General features: G+C 39.6%; 1 protein-coding gene across 1 annotated transcript; it reads right to left on the bottom strand.

Moving 5' to 3' along the window:
• Positions 1-32: 32 nt before the first annotated feature.
• LOC124138427 (C-type lectin domain family 4 member E-like) lies at positions 33-5,694 on the bottom strand. The gene is made up of 4 exons (XM_046505065.2): positions 5,529-5,694; positions 4,686-4,868; positions 735-885; positions 33-39 (listed from the first exon to the last, which is right to left on the bottom strand). The coding sequence occupies exons 1-4, from the start codon at positions 5,692-5,694 to the stop codon at positions 33-35; spliced, it is 507 nt and encodes a 168-aa protein (XP_046361021.2).
• Positions 5,695-18,667: the final 12,973 nt, after the last annotated feature.

Genomic DNA, 18,667 nt, shown 5'->3' with positions numbered 1-18,667 from the left:
CGTGCTTCCTGGGACAAAAAGAGAAATCGTATTCAGAGTCTGAAATAGAGGATTTAGACTCTCAAATAGGATTTGGGAGTCTCAAATAGAAGATTCAGGAGTCTCAAATAGAGGATTCATGGGTCTCAAATAGAAGATTCAGGAGTCTCAAATAGAGGATTCAGGAGTCCCAAATAGAGGATTCATGGGTCTCAAATAGAAGATTCAGGAGTCTCAAATAGAGTGAGTGAGTGAGTGAATATGGTTTTACGCCGCTTTTAGCAATATTCCAGCAATATCACGGCGGGGGACACCAGAAATGGGTTTCACACATTGTACCCATGTCGGGAATCGAACCCGGGTCTTCGGCGTGACGAGCGAACGCTTTAACCACTAGGCTACCCGACCGCCCCTCTCAAATAGAGGATTTGGGAGTCTCAAATAGAGGATTCGGGAGTCTCAAATAGAAGATTCAGGAGTCTCACATAAAAGATTCAGGAGTCTCAAATAGAAGATTCAGGAGTCTCAAATAGAAGATTCAGGAGTCTCAAACAGAGATGGCATACTATTGGTTCTTGTGCCCGTCTGTCCTCCACAGATTATTCTAGTGTTGTTTAAACTTTATCAAATAATGCATTCGTAAAACGCGTATAGTGTGTTTCACTCTGTGGTGTCCATACAGTCTCTACAAGCATGACGTTGTTTGGAGTTCACACAAATACAAATGACTTTCTTGGCACCAGACGTCATCCCACAGCCTGTCATCGCCAATCAGTACGCAGTCTTGTATGCCCAAGGTATTGGACGGCTCGCCATCACGCCACATGGGATCTACAACCTCAGTATCATCCGTCCACATGAACTGTCCCTCCCGGGCAATGTCGTCCGCCCCCAGCCACACACCGCCTGAAACCATGGAAACAACAATCTCTCACGTCATGATATGTACAAACATATTCAACCAAGATGAACAAACACAAAGGGAAAAATCTGAGGATGCCAACATTACTCTTATATGCCTTATGCCTAAGGTTACTCTGAGCAGTGGGAGAGAGATACAATTTGTGTGTGCACACTCAAATTATACTTTTACATATAACTTGATTAAAGACATTTAAAAATTACTTAATACGGCACAAATTTAGATGGTAGGGGTCAGGTGGTTGCAAATTCTTTTCTTATCCAAGTCTACTTTGAACCAATTTATTCTCGGTATACTTTCTTGTGGCCCTCAGTTTAGTTATATTCCTATAATCTAATATTGTTTGGGTACAGGTGTTTGTTTTGTATTCACGTGGCACATAACTCAAACTTTAAAGTGTGCAAATATGTCCAAACTTAGTATAGGACTTACCCGACCCGTGAAGATCCGGGTTAGAATAGGTTCTTCAGCAACCCATTTTTGCAGTAAAAGGCGACAATGCTTGTCGTAAGAGGCGACTAACGGGATCGGGTGGTCTAGCTCGCTGGCATGTTATCGTATTCCAAATGCGTAGATATATGCTCATGATGTCAATCACTGGACTGTCTGGTCCAGACTCGATTATTTACCTCCCTACCACTGTCATATAGCTGGAATATTGCTGAGTGCGGCGTTAAACCAGAAACAAACAAACAAATAGGATTTACCTTAGCAACAGTGGGAATTGTTTACAGTTACAATGAATTTCTGTAAAAACTGCCTTTTGATATTTCTTACCTTTTTTCAATCAATTTTTACTGAATATTCCTTAATGTTAAAATCTAATATTGACTAAGAAGAACATGTAGTTGACTTCCGGTACGGTATGCATGTAAGCAACACGCGAATTATCGAGCTCCCGCTCAATCCACATTAATCCTGACTGAAAATGGCCACAAGCACAAGAAACCGAACTGAAACGATACACAGGGGAAAGCAACAACTCAAATCACGCTAACAGAAGAATTCAGCACGAACAAAAACAGAAATACGGCAGAAAAAGATACTTATACTTGACAATGACAGACAACCATGGCGGCCGCCATTGATACTGACACTACAGCTTCAGACTTGAAAACCTTTATAACCTCATCTTTGCGTGAACACAACACTAAAATCACCAACACAATAGACTCTATTAAAGATCATGAGGAGCATATCGGAAGATCCCCTCCGCTAAGTTTGTTTGATAGTTTTTTTAGTTAGTTTGTTGTTTACCGCCGCACTCAGCAATATTCCAGCTATATTAGTCTGTAAGTAATTGAGTCTGGACCAGACAATACAGTGATTGACAACATGAGCATCGATCCACGCAATTGGAATACGAAGACATGCATCAACCAAGTCAACGAGTCCGGTAAGTGGAATACACCTCAAACAGAATAGACTCCGAAACGAATTGCCTGTTCACAGTGCGAAAAGATGGAACGTGGCTTTCTAATACACCAAAATATTCGAGAAGGTAATAGACGTGGTGCTCCAGTGGAGAGAAAAAGTGTGCAAACCCTTGAAAACCATCGAAACCGACCACCCCATTGCTACTCTGAGGTGAGGGTACCAAGAAAGATAAAATTAACCAAGACGATCAAATAATAAGACACAGGTCGCTTCAGTTAACAGGATAAGTTTCCTCTCAAGATTGTTCGGATCTGTGTTCGAAAACATTCACTGGACAAAATGTTGTGTATAAGGTCCTATGTATATATAACTTACAGCTGCTATGTTATAAAATTGTATGCTATTTCTAACACTCGGCAACAAAGTATGGCTATACAAAATGAATTCTCCCTCAAGGTCTGTTTTCATTATTCCGGTTAGTGTATATATTTTGTATCACCTAACGGTGGATAGAACTATATTCATTCTTTATGTCAGCATTACTGTGTATCGAAATTCGAACTTTTTTGTCAACATTTACCATTTCTCCCACGGAAACGTGGATGTAAATATGAGTCACTCTAGATCTATTCCTATGTCATCAAGGACATGGCAAAGATATATTAAAGTTCTTATCACAAGTTTCTACCGCCTAATCTTATGCATATTTGAAGAATCAGAAAGGAAAAAACAATATCGATGAATTCGACAACGAATCGATATTAATTTGTGACGACTGGAATCTAGTCATCAATCCTTCAGTAGACCTAGAAAACTACCGTTACATATATAACCCACATAGAAGGAATAAGGTTTTGGAATACGTGGAAGATTTTGATTTACTTGACGTTTGGAGAGAAAGTAATAAAGAAAAAAGTAAATTCAGAGGGTGGAAAAGAAATCCGAGACAGCAAGCCATATTAGACTTTTCCTGGTCTCTAAAGATGTACTAAAGGTAGGGGCTATTTGAAGTTCAATACTTCTTTATTATTGAAGGATGATTTTGTAAAACGAGTGAAAGAAATTTTCAGGGAAACAAAATTGGACTAACTAAAAATACTGATAAAAACTAAACTATAAATGATTCCAATTTAGAATTGAAAGTTAGTGATTCGCTTCTGCTAGAAATCTTTTTAATGAAACATTTTATGATAAGAAAGAAAAAGAGATAACAAATAGATCTTTTGGAAACTCAAATCAGAAATTCGAAAATACTGTAAAAGAATCGACACTTAGATGGATTTCCAATAGAATTTTTAAATGTTTAAGAATTTATTTTAGGAATGATTTAGATATATGGATTATAGGTACATTAAATAAATGTTCTATAAAGATAAATTAGCAACACGAGGAGGAGTTATTTCTTCTTTTGCTAAAGGTAATAAAGAGGAACACTGGTTAAAAATCTGCGCCCTATATCCTTTTTAAACTCGTTGTATAAGATAATATCAAAAGACTCGAACTATCTTTACCTAAATTAATATAGGATAACCAGGCTGCATTCAATCCAGACCGAAGCATCAGTGATAATCTTTGGCTCCTATACGATATTATTTAAGAAACTAAGAGAATTAACAAGATATACTAATGCTTATAGACTTTGAAAATGCTTCTGATACAGTATCCAAAATCCAAAAAACAATAGTCTTAATGTGTTAATAAGATTCGGATTTGGCCCATACACGATAAAATGTCAATAAGATTAGAAATAGCAAAAAAATTAAGGGAATAGGCTTAAATAAGAAGACAACAAGCTAAACCAGTACGCAGACGACATTGAATTATTTCAAGACGGGACCCCGGAACTAGCCTCTATAGACAGACAGTCAGCAGTCTTTCATAAATTTTCTCAAAATGAACATAGATAAAACAAAGGTAATTTGGATAGGATCAATGGCAGCTAGCAAAAGAATTATGTCTGGATTCCCAGCTTTATTGGCACAATGGTCATTTCGAAGTTTTGGGTATCACACTAAATACTCATCTTGAGGATCTCTGGGTCATAAATACACGACAAAGACTAGAAACCAATAATAGACTATTAGCAAACTGGAGGAAGCGGTATTTAACCTTCATTGAAAAAATTACTGTCATTAAGTCACTGGCCTGATCCACACGAGCACATATATTTTCTTCTTTACCCAACCCTCCAAAACAACTCATTGATGGACTTTATAAAATATTCTCGTTGTTTAGCCTTAGCTTTCTTCCATCATCGTGCTCGCTCGTCACGCCGAAGGCCTGGGTTCGAATCTTCATTTGGGTGCAGTATGTGAAGCCCATTTATGTTGGTGTCCCCCGCCGTGATATTACGGAGTAATATCGGAGTCTCCATTACTGTATGAAAAGAATTCAATGACAGCCTCACCTGTGACCTTGTTGTTGTGATAAGTCCACGCCATCTTGTGTGACGTGTCAGCTTGAAACAGACGACCGCCATCTGATTCACATCTAGCTTTAGCGCCATCCCAAGACAGCTTCTGAGCAGACAACTTGTAGCAGAGGGGAATTGAGGGGATGTACTTGTAGCCGGCGTCTCCAGGACAGTTCACTGTAATATAGATACACAGACGTACATCGACATGTAGCAGAGAGGGTGGAGGGGATATACTTGTAGCCGGCGTCTCCAGGACAGTTCACTGTAATATAGATAAACAGACGCACATTGACATGTAGCAGAGAGGGTCGAGGGGATATACTTGTAGTCGGCGTCTCCAGGACAGTTCACTGTAATATAGATAAACAGACGCACATTGACATGTAGCAGAGAGGGTGGAGGGGATATACTTGTAGTCGGCGTCTCCAGGACAGCTGACTGTAATATAGATAAACAGACGCACATTGACATGTAGCAGAGAGGGTGGAGGGGATATACTTGTAGTCGGCGTCTCCAGGACAGTTGACTGTAATATAGATAAACAGACGCACATTGACATGTAGCAGAGAGGGTGGAGGGGATATACTTGTAGCCGGCGTATCCAGGACAGTTGACTGTAATATAGATACAGATACTACACCTTAAAAATACTGATAGTATGAGTGAGTGAGTATGGTTTTATGCCGCTTTTAACAATATTCCAGCAATATCATTTTGGGGATACCAGAAATGGGCTTTACACATTGTACCCATGTGGGGAATCGAACCCAGGCCTTCAGCGTGACGAGCGAACGCTATAACCACCGCCCCACTATTAATTTGAAAAATATGTACCTATATTGGCCTTGAAATACCGTGTATTGGGTAACTCAGTGAGACGCGAGTCCTCTAGTTCCATTATCTCGTCCAACAGAAAGCATCTGTTATCGGCAGTGTAGAAAAACGACAGACAGCTGTTGCCATAGTAACACTTGTATGCACATTCTGCTTGTGATGTCATCGTAATCGGAGTGACGTCATTAACTACCATACTGGATAAAGCATTGACAAGTTGGAAAACCCCTGCCATGGTAATGATGAAATGGCACAGGATGTATATATTGAAACACTTTCCGCTCCCTTCAGCACCGAGCGACGTCACACCTTCAAGTTCAGGAATTGTCACCGCTGCTGTTAACGCTGGGTTGTTTGGGCGAGCTCTGGTTAGCTGGAATAGCTCTGATGGTAGTGTAAAAGAACATTCACTCACTTCAGCACCGAGCGATATCACACCTACAAGTTCAGGAACTGTCACTCCTGCTGTTAACCGCTGGGTTGTTTGTCTGGTTAGCTGGAATAGCTCTGATGGTAGTGTAAAAGAACATTCACTCACTTCGATTCAGTTCGGGAAACAACTGAATATTGGTAAAAATGTCTCCCCGCACGACATCAACGGTGGCTATGTGAGTGTAGCGTGAATGAGCTTGCATCAACGGGGTGAGCACTAGCGTCTTCATGCAAGGTGTGGCACAGCCTGTGTTGGTATGAACGTGGTACTGAGGAGGGTCTTTTTCCGTCAGCTGTCATATATGCTGTCGTTGCGTTACCCTTAGTGACAATATTGAACCAGGTTCAGAAAGATATTGATTCAAATACTTTGATTTGATAGTTATATGATTCATAGACTGCTATCGATCCACGTGATCCACTCCTTGTTTTTTATGTAACTTTTTACACTTTTATCATACTGAAGATTAAACGGCTAATTGTACTTGCGATAGTCAGTATTGTAATGATGAGTCTTCTTTTGACAGAAGTTGGATGTAAACACGACAAGGAGTATTATGAATAACCTCTTTATTATACATGTATATACACGTTTCGGGGATATATCAGATGAACGACAGGTGAATATACATGCACGTGAAACCAGTGAGGGCATTAATGGACATGACATTTGTTATAGGAGAGTGGGTACACAGTAATGTGTTTATACAATAGATAAAATGAGGTGATACGTAGATTACATGTCCCGTGCGTTTTGGAGGAAAACTCCTTGATCACGATTGATGGATTTCTTGGTTCCTCTGATATGGATTGTTTCTTGGAGCATGCGCTTCCTCCATTTGTGAATGTTTGCACAGAGGAATTTAGTGTGTTGCCAGGAGATGGAGTTGTTGGGATTACTAATCATATGTCCTGATAGGGCTTTTTTCAGGACTTTATTGTGGATGGAGGACTTGTGTTCTTAAAGACGTATATCTGCAGGTTGGGAGGTTTCACTAATGAATGATTATACCCAATTTATGATTCTCAAAGTGTAAAGAAAGCGACGATACCCTTTTCATATCCAATAGAAATCTTTGCATGAAGCCGACAGTACGATTCCGACTATATAATGAGCATGTCTTTATGAATCACTATCCATCAGGTGTTCACGAAAAGGTGAGCGTATCATGCCCTATCGGTGGCACCCGTCACAAACACATGCAACGGCAAGTCAATTGTTCACCTGGGGAAAAAAACACGGGAACATATGTCTTCCGCATGTCTACCATAAACCTTTTTTGAAAGCTTTACTGAGTCCTTGAATGTTGTAACCTTGATCAAACAACTTCTAAGCAAGAGTCGTATCACAATCGGTTGTATCTCAAAAGTTGTGAAATGTAAACACCAAAGGCTGGAGCTGCTGGAATATTGCTCGATATGAATGGAAAGTCATACAGTCACACAGTCATGTGGAGAGTGTTTTGTCACTCTGAATCTTTATGCATCGATCTAAATATGAAACTGATGAGGTGATCACACTGGTCTCTTTTATTTCTAAATTAGTTGTGTCGACCAAACAGGTGAAACAAGTGTTGTACGAACACCTTATCCCGTGACAGTACTTTATCATGCTTGAATTGTGACGATGCACTTTATCATGCCTCAAACAGGGCGAGATACTTTATCGTGCCTAAAACAGAACGATTCGCTGTATCATGCATGAAATATGGCAAGGCATTCTATCTTGTGTGAACTATGATAAGGTATTCTATCACGCCCGAAATAGGACGAGGCACTTTATTCCGACTGAAATAGGACGAGACAATTTATTATGACTGAAATAGACGAGACACTTTATTATACCTGATATAGGACGAGACACTTTATTCTGACTGAAATAGGACGAGACACTTTATTATGAGTGAAATAGGACGAGACACTTTATTCTGACTGAAATAGGACGAGACACTTTATTATGCCTGGAATAGGACGAGATACTTTATTCTGACTGAAATAGGACGAGACACTTTATTGTGCCTGACATAGGACGAGACACTTTATTCTGACTGAAATAGGACGAGACACTTTATTATCCCTAAAATAGGACGAGACACTTTATTATGCATGAAATAGGACGAGGCACTTTATTGTGCCTGATATAGGACGAGACACTTTATTATGACTGAAATAGGACGAGACACTTTATTATGCCTTGAATAGGACGAGACACTTTATTCTGACTGAAATAGGACGAGACACTTTATTATCCCTAAAATAGGACGAGACACTTTATTATGACTAAAATAGGCGATAGTCGAGACACTTTATTATGACTGACATAGGACGAGACACTTTATTGTGCCTGACATAGGATGAGACACGTTATTATGACTGAAATAGGACGAGACACTTTATTATGACTGAAAAAGGACGAGACACTTTATTATGAATGAAATAGGACGAGACACTTTATTATGCCTGGAATAGAACGAGAGTCGAGACACTTTATTATGAGTGAAATAGGACGAGACACTTTATTATGACTGAAATAGGACGAGACACTTTATTCTGACGGAAATAGGACGAGACACTTGTTTCTGACTGAAATAGGACGAGACACTTTATTATGAGTGAAATAGGACGAGACACTTCATTATAACTGAAATAGGACGAGACACTTCATTATAACTGAAATAGGACGAGACACTTTATTATGAGTGAAATAGGACGAGACACTTCATTATAACTGAAATAGGACGAGACACTTGTTTCTGACTGAAATAGGACGAGACACTTTATTCTGACTGAAATAGGACGAGACACTTGTTTCTGACTGAAATAGGACGAGACACTTGTTTCTGACTGAAATAGGACGAGACACTTGTTTCTGACTGAAATAGGACGAGACACTTTATTATGAGTGAAATAGGACGAGACACTTCATTATAACTGAAATAGGACGAGACACTTCATTATAACTTAAATAGGACGAGACACTTTATTATGAGTGAAATAGGACGAGACACTTCATTATAACTGAAATAGGACGAGACACTTCATTATAACTGAAATAGGACGAGACACTTTATTATGAGTGAAATAGGACGAGACACTTTATGATGCCTGGAATACTACGAGACACTTTATGATGAGTGAAATAGGGCAGACCATTCCAATCTGTCTTTCCGATACAGGGTGTGCCCACCCATATGGTATCATCACTATTTACTAGTGATGCATAAACACATGCTTATGATATAGTCGGAATCGTATCATGGACTATCTGCTTTTAGTGGAGATTTCTTATTATTATAGGAATGTTTTTGGTTTCTTTTGTTGTCATTAAGAAACTGGAATTTTTAAACATGGCTATTCTAATAATGCTGGTGTGCTAGAATCCATCTCTATGTGTAATCATTGGGATAGCGATGTATATAAATGAGGGTGTAATCAATGTTGTTTGTTTGTTGTTTAACGCCGCTACGTGACGGCGGTCTGTAAATAGTCGAGTCTGGACCAGACAAACCAGGGATTAATATCACGAGCACCGATCCACGCAATTGGGATCGATGACATGCATCAACCATGTCAGCGAGTCTAACCACTCGATCCCGTTAGTCGCCTCTTACGACAAGCATGGTCACCTTTTACGGCAAGCATTGGTTGTTGAAGACTTATTCTAGCCCGGATCTTCACGGGTCGTGTAGTTAATGATCTTACGTTAAACATTCATAAATAAAACATCAAAATTGAAACATTGTTGACAAAGATGTTAATCTTTGGGTGTGTAAACAGCGATCTGTCGATAGTATACTCATCGATCGATATATCAATGGCTGCCGCTACCTCATTAGAATTGTATAAAAATGAGAACTCAATTTCAGAACACAAACCAGAAAGTAATACAATCACTACCTACTGTGTCAGGGCAACACAATCATCGGTCATAAAAATGAGCAGTCTCTAAGATCCTCTCGTTTTGTGGAATGCCGACTCGTCTGCAGCTAAAAACGGAGGTATTCAGACATATTTCAGAATGGTTCAGGTTGTGACAGCAGACACATTTCCACCAGTAAAACATCACGTTAATGGTGAAGTTAAAAAGAAATTATACATCGGGATTACCCCCTTGCTTCATACAATAGCACAATAGCACCGTCTCCAGGAACAACTATTTTGGCAGCAATGGGCTGCCATGTCGAAGGTTTGGAGAAATGGTCATTCTGAAGATGTATTGCTGTTGCTGGGGAGTTATTTCAAACCAACTGTTGCATTATTACGAATTCAAAATAACTGAAACGCTTTGATTAGTTGAGAACAAATTATTTCAGCATCTTTTGTCACTGGAAGATCTCATATTGATTTCCAAGAAATTACTTTGTTGAGTCGAAGCAGTGCAAATATGCAACAGGTTCCAATGCAGTATACTGTCTTTGGAGGGATATTTCATCGATTCTTTTTAAAAAGCTACATATGTATGTATTTTGTAACCATTATTTTGAAGTAGTCAGTGAGTGAGTGAGTGATGTATACTATCTTTGGAGGGATATTTCATCAATTCTTTTTAAAAAGCTACAAATGTATGTATTGTGTAACCATTATTTTGAAGTTGTGAGTGAGTGAGTGAGTGAGTGAGTGAGTGAGTATGGTTTCACGCCGCTTTTAGTAATACTCTACCAATATCACTGCGGAAATGTGCTTCAGACATTGTACCGATGTGGGGAATCGAACCCGGGTCTTCGGCGTGACGATCGAAGGCTTTGAACGCTAGGTTACACTACCTCCCCTTAAACTAAGAAAAAATATGAGTAATTAATGTTGAAATCGAGTATTTTTGCGTTTGTCAATATCTGTGACCCTTTATCAGTACATTCTTAGATAGTTGGTCCATTTTCCCATGTGTAAATCCGCGTTCCATGAGAGCACCATTATTGAAGCGCTCAAGTCGTCATGGTAGAATGGAAATATACCAAAAACGCGCGGTTCCAAATTAAAAATAAGAGGTATCTAATATACAGTTTGACTACCTGACATCTAAAAATACAGAATGTTTATCTCCTTAATTTAAGAAAGAAGTTGAATAAAAACATTGATCATCTGATGGTAAGATGGTACATCTTGAAAACAACTCCTTGGCATGGTTTGTTTGTTTGCTCAAGTAGTGCATCCCCGAGTTCCTAGTACGTGTCATTCCTTTGACAAAGCGTTCAAATAAACAACTCAAAATTTAAAAAAATACACCGTTCAAATTTATATTATATATATAACTGACTTTCATTGTCGTAGAGAAATGTACCACACTTAAACAACTTTGTGTTGTTTATCAGAATCTTTGTCAAGAGGATTTCAAAACGAACATAGTCCTTGGAAATCAAATTAGTTTTCCCAAAGGAAATAGTTCATCAATAAGTGATATAATATTTCAATGAAAAGAGTGGGCAAACATTTTGGCATGTTTACCTAACACACCTGCCTCATATCACGCGCGTATATAACTTGGTCGAGTGTTCCGAATGAAAGACCGATATTATGTTGATCCCTGAAGATCGATATCTATTTTTTTTACAATACATATTTTATGAACATAGTGACATGTCGTTGCAGCTCACCTGGATATGTAGTCTACAGTTGCTAACAAAGACACCACCTAACTAGATTTTCTTTAAGTTTTGATTTTCAAATACAAAGTATATTTGTAAATATTCTGTGTCTGAAAAAACGTTTCAAAAGACTTAAAAATGGTTGCATGCAAAAGCAATAGTAGCCATCACCAATGTTCACCAATCTTGCCCAAAACCTTTTCCTATTCATATAACAAGTTTGTTAATAAAACATTAAATACTGCAAGAGAAAATGTAACCACACAGTGTCCTGAGAGGTTTTTGATATAGTGACTTTGAAATCCTTATCTTATATCATGTAAAAAACAACTTTCCATAATCACTAGAAATCTCTGCTAAATGAGGACGCGGACGAGCATTCAATAGAGTGGAATGTAGTGCATTACAAATGGGCAGAGTAGAAAGAGCATGCTCGACTGTAAGTTAAAAGACAAAACCTGATTAAATATCCCTCGACATAAATGGGAAGTTGACTATTGGAAAATTAAAAGTAGGGTGATTTTTGTCACGCAGAATGTTTATGCAATACCTAAATATGAAACATTTGAGAGGTGTCACTGTCCTCCTTTATCTCTAATCCAGGTGGGTACATCAGTGGATGAGAATTGGCTATTTGACCATTTCCTTTCATTTTTGACAAATTATTCTGAACCTTTTAAGCAGAGATGTAACAGTATCTATGGGCACTACGTGTGACAAATGACTCATGCATGGATCAAGAAATGAAGTTTTTCTTAAGTTTGCATTATAACAGTGTACAATTGTTTGTTTGATTGTTGTTTAACGCCTCAGTAAGCAATTTTCCAGCTATATGACGGCGGTCTATAAATAATCGAGTCTGGACCAGACAATCCAGTGATTGACATTGATTTATGCAACTGGGATACCCGATCACGTTAGTCGCCTCATAAGACAAGCATAGTCGCCTTTTACGACAAGCATGGGTTGCTGAAGACCTATTCTACCCCTGATCTTCACGGGACTAACGGTGTTCAAAGTTGGAAAATCACCCTGCGAACAACACGTGCGTTGTTACAGCTTATGACATGGACCATATCGTCATCTTGTCTGATGTGGCAACATCTTTGCTGAACGTGATTCTCGAGCACTGGTCGATGTTTAGTTCGAGGGGTTATATTTATCTTATGTAGGTATTTATTACAGGGTATAACATTACGATATATTTTAAACACAAGCTGGTTGTATTTACTATCAACAGGTAAATGTTACAAGTTACAAGTTTTCTTATTAAGCAGAAAATCATAGAAAAAAATAGATTTTGTAGGGAGGTTCAGACTATAAACTTCTCATTCTTAATCCTTTAATCATATGTTATTATTAGCAAATTTTATGTGTACCGCTCAAGAGTAATAAAAGTTAACTGTATTTTTGATAATTTTTTAAAAGAACTCAAGGATATTATACACATAATGCGACAAAGCAAACGTAATGATAATTTAGATTTAATTACACAAATATGCTTATTTTTAGAACCAAGTTAATTGATATATTAACTGTTAGTTTGTAAAGCTCGCCTGAAGTAAACTTACTTGTGTAAGATTTGCACATTTAGAGCTCAAGCTAATGCACCTTTCAATCGATCAGTTGGTGATCAGGAAAGTGATAAATTCTTAGATCTATATAGTGTTTGATCTTACACAAACGATGTCTCCAAGGGATGAGGTGAGGTGAAATTGGTTTGACGCGGCCGGGGATCGAACCACCAGACCACGGAGGCGGTCCTCTCCAATGGGAGTTTGGATAAGGATATAGTTCATTTTCGGAACTTTATCCAACTGAATTTGTAAAGTCTTCACAAATAGTTATACCACTGTAGAAAAGCCAATACAAAACGGACAACAAGTAAAACAACTTCACGATTATAACGTGTTCTTGAAGGCGATCGGTGGTGGCATTGTCATCTGGGTGGAATAACGGCTACAGAAAGCGATAAAATGGTAGTGACATACGAGTTTGAATGATGTGAGACACCGGGTGAGATACTGCAATTGGACATTTAACCGTTTATGCATCAGAAAGGCCTGAGAGTGATATTGCAACACGGTTACACCAGAAAACATATTATAGAGTTGCGCATCAGCATCTGACTCGGAACAATGTTAATGTGTTACCATGGCCTGCACGAAATCCTGATCTGTCACCAGTCGAACATGTCTGGGATTACGTGGAACGACGTGTGCGACATCTTCCACACCCTCCATCAACGTTGCAGGACTTGGACAAGTGTCGAATGAGGCGAAGTTGCCAGATCTACGTCATTACTCAAGGTGAACACACTCGAAACAGACTGTGTGAACCCGCCACTGAACCCATTCGTGTGACATGACTCACGAGTGACCGTTGCTCATTACCCTTCCTTCAGACATTGTTTTTTCCATGTAATCAGTTCTTTGAACGGCAGTTTTTGCGGATTTTCTTTGCCTTTGTTTACTTAGGTGTAATCTCTTGACAGTGTAGATGACCATCGCAGATCAACGTAACTCAAAGCGTATGGAAATGTGTAAATGCAGCCTCACTTGCACGTGCAGAACGTGACTGTCGTTCTGTCGAAGACAATAGATTAACAGACAAAACGCCATAACCTTAGAGTTTTAAACATCATAATTGAATTGTTTGAAATTGTTTCCAATTTGTGGAAACATAACATCAAAGTTTCCTTTATTCATTGTACATATTGTTCTGTAAATTACACATGTTGTAAATATTTAAACAACATTGTATTTCCGTGTATGAAAACCTGAATTAGCTAAAAGGTATAAAGCCTATTTGAAGACCTAGCCAGGTGTCAGTGACAATACATTCTAATCCTGTTCAGTAATTCTTCCCTAATTATTTTCCCTAATTATTTCTAAGAATTCTGACTAGTTATTATATTTTTACTTCGTATTGACTGACTGACTGGTTTGTCCCAATTGTCTTTTATTGTTTCCGAGCAGCCCCATAGCAACGTACGTCATGTAATTGTCGCAAAGAATTGAAGAACAACTGACCAATAGTCATCCGTTGTTCGTGACGTCACAACCGAGTTTATGTGACGTCGTTCCAACAATAGACTGAGCTGGTACCTACACTTGAGATCTGGAAACCCAGATATTTCTACATTTTCTTGCAACAAAAATATGGGTAATGTAAAGAATACCGTACACAGCTGGGGGTAAGAGGGGGAAATAAAGTATAAACAGATAAATGCTGTCCAGGATTGACATTCTCAAGAATTTTGGAAAAAAATACAAACCACGATGACGTAAAAAACTGGATCAACTGCGTCAACTATAAGAAGAAATGCAAAGCGTATGACACAAAAACTATAGAACATTAAATAAAGCCACAAAAACCCTTTCCATACCCAGTAGAAATCTCTGCATAAAGCAGAGTCGACTGTACGATTCCGATTATATCATGAGCATGTGTTCATGAATCACTATCAAATAGTGATGATACCAGGTGTCCGCGAAAAGATGAGCGTATCTTGTCCCATCGGTGTCACCTGTCACAAACACATGCAAAGGCAAGTCAATTGTTCACAGGAGAAACACAGGGGAACATATGGTACAAGTCAAAATAGGGAATTGCATCGGACATCATTTTTGTCACTGATGCGTCAGTGGAAATGTCCACTACATATCTACCATAAAACCTTTTTGAAAGCTTTGCTGAGGTCTTGATTGTCGTAATGTTGAAAAATGGGGAAATGACCAAAAGGCGAACCAGACACAAGCAGTTTCTAAAACGTATTCTAAATGAATGATGCCACGTATTCTAAATGAATGATGCCACGTTGAATGATGTTTGGACATTTCATTTCCAGGTGAAGCAAAAAACGTTTAACCAGGTTAAAACATTCACATAGCGTATTTCTTTCTTGTTTGCCCTTGTGAAAAGTTGTCAAAAACCTTATCAAAGTCAACACCAAACTCTCTGTGGATATGAATTAATGCTAGTGCATTAACCGCTAGGTTATCATTGTAGACCAGAGATAGGTTTTGACACGTCTCATGGCACTGATCGGACGCTCAGCAGTAACAGAAGATACTGCATTGTAACAAGCGGTTTGACGGCAACGTGGATATTTATCTTGTTTTGCAAAATCCAGTGTTGCCAATAGGCATGATGGTTTCCTATATCCATCTTCTGATTTCAATAGATTGCTGCTCATGGGTATATTGCTGCAATTCTACGAACTGTCCAAATATCTCAACTGTGAGATTGTGAAGCGAACTAGGAACGAAATACTGCGCTGGAAAACCACTGGGACACATCAACCTCTGATCTAATTGGACCGCCTCCGTGGTCTAGTGGTAGAGCGTCCGCCCGGAGAGCGGAAGATCCGGGGTTCGATCCCCGGCCGCGTCATACCAAAATGTCTGGCGCTCGGCTAAAGCAAGGACTGGTCGGCTCGGGGACAGTATATTGTGTCTGAGTGGGGTATTCATGTTAAACTGCGGCATGGTATCTCAGTGAGCTAGCACTATTAATCGGCATCAGTCCGGACTAGTACAAGCAGCCACATACACCCACACACACGTGCATGGACGTCGCTATATAAGTGCAATAATCTTGGACGCGACGTTAAACCCAATTTCACCTCACCTCACCTGATCTAATTGCATGCACAGATGATCTAGCAAGGGACAGTACAGAGTTCTCTTCAAGTACATTTCTGGTGTGGACCCAGGAACATTGTCACGCACGGTCTGTCGCCAAACACACCTTGGCATAGAAGAATTGAAGGATTGAAGGACAAATCTGAGGCCTTTTGGAACAATTCTTCCCAAACAGTGTCATCATCACGGAATTGTCTAGGCTACTGATGACAACCGAGGCTGCACTGGATGCTCGAATGAAGCCAACTGATGTAGACTGCAACATGACTGATAGCTGCACAGTGTATTGAATGCTGTACATAGTACCAACAAGACCAATGATAAAATTATAGGACAGCATTGTCTATCTAAGGGACCTTGCACTCGCGTCACTATCCTCTTCAAGGGCAATCGGATTTTCCACAACAACATCATATGATGATTTGGTATTTGGGATAGGGAATTTGAACGACTTTGCTGTTTCACAGAGTTCTGGGGCGGTGGGGTAGCCTAGAGTTTAAAGCGTTCGCTCGTTACGCCGAAGGCCCGGGTTCGATTTCCCACATGGGCACAATGTGTGAAGCCCATTTCTGGTGTCCCCCGTCGTAATATTGCTGGAATATTGCTAAACGCGGCGTAAAACCTCACTCACTCACACACTCACTCACTCACTCACTCACTCACTCACCCACAGAGTTCTGTAATCTTCTGTCAATGCCCCATTGCTGACTCCCTCAGTGTTGCTTGTCCTTGTTCATTGGTTGAAATCTGTCTGACAGAAAGAGAAATATGCTCTTTAGTTTGTTTCTTTGTTGTTTAACGCCGCACTCAGCAATATTCCAGCTAAATGACGGTGGTCTGTAAATAAAACGAGTCTGGACCATGCAATCCAGTGATTGACATCATGAGCATCGATCCACGCATCAACTAAGTCAGCGAGCCTGCCCGCCCGTTAGAGTGCTAAGAAATTGCTTACTTCTTCAACATGATCTCTAAGTGCAAAGTTTTGTTCTCCATGCACATAATATAAGTGTTTTTTCAATAGTTTGCTTGTGAGCATTAGAGAGTTGACAACAGATGTAATCTTGACTGTACGTCACAACCTCTCTTTTCTACGCAGCAGTGGTGAGATTGAAGCTTGATTGGCGTCTTGATCAATGTTCCTGTATTTGCCCAGTCTTGAACATCAGATCCTATAAATGTACCTTTGTGTCTGCCATTTGCCTAAAGAACACATGGTAAACACTTCGATAAAAGTAAACAATTTTTGACACTTTTATAAAAAGACAATGATTGAACAAAATCATTGAATCAGCGAAGCAATTTGCGTTTTGGCTATGAACACAAGGAACGCAAACAGTAGATAACGTGAAATATCTCTTTTTGTTTGTGCGATTTGTTTTTTTTGGGGGAGGGGTTGTTGTTGAGGTTGTTTTGGTGTTATTTTGTTTGTTTGTTATTGGTTCTTTTTTCTTCTTTTTTTTTTTTGGGGGGGGGGGGGGGGGGTATGCATATAAAAAAATAATCTAAATTCAATGTGATAATTATGATAGAAATTTTAAAGCGTAAGCACTTGCTTTTTCTGCTTATCTGCTGAGCAATTATTTACAATATTAAACTGGGGAAAAAACAAATTATTTGTCGCCTATGGAGATATCTTGTACAGTCATCCGCATGTGTTCTTACAACAGTGATGTCGGTGACACATAGTTGTGTTGAGTATCACACGACATTCCTCATTGCTCTAACGCAGAGCTCGGGAATGTGGGGTCCGCCTAACAGCATGCTCTGGTTCATCAACTGCTTATCTCATAATCACCAATCTGTTCTGTCGTCTTCCGAACAGGTGAGGGGCGGTCGGGTAGCCTAGTGGTTAAAGCTCGTCACGCCGAAAACCCGGGTTCGATTCCCGACATGGGTACAATGTGTGAAGCCCATTTCTGGTATCCCCCGCCGTGATATTGCTGGAATATTGCTAAAAGCGGCGTAAAACCATACTCATTCACTCCGAACAGGTGAACAAGGGTGTTTCTTCAAGTTTATTGATTTGCCATTGTTGCAACATCGATTACCTATATATTGGATTCTATGTGATAGGTAAACCACAGCAAACCCTGGATCTAAGTAAGCATTTGCTTGGCTGGGAGGGAGTGGGCCCATGGGTGGCCCAGTCGTCTAAAGCGCGGCAATTCGTTGTGTAGAGTTGCGTCCCTAGCGACCTGCATCACTTTCCCCTTCACGTTAAGCTGACACGCCGAGATATAACCAGAACACTGTCTAAATCGGCATTAAACTCAACCTGTGAAGATCCGGGACCTGTCTTCGGCAACCCATGCTTGTCGTAATAGGCGACTAAGTGGGTCGGGGGTCAGGCTTGCTGACTTGGTTGATGCATGTCTTCCTATACCAATTGTGTTTATCGATACTCATCATGTCAATCGATGGATTGTCTGGTCCAGACTCGATTATTTGATATAGCTGGAATGTTGGTGAGTGCGGT

The sequence above is a fragment of the Haliotis rufescens genome, unplaced genomic scaffold (assembly GCF_023055435.1).
Source record: "Haliotis rufescens isolate VD_foot unplaced genomic scaffold, xgHalRufe1.0.p SCAF_8, whole genome shotgun sequence".
NCBI lineage: Eukaryota > Metazoa > Mollusca > Gastropoda > Lepetellida > Haliotidae > Haliotis > Haliotis rufescens.
Note: the sequence above shows the minus strand (reverse complement) of the source record. Positions and strands in the feature narration are given on the sequence as shown.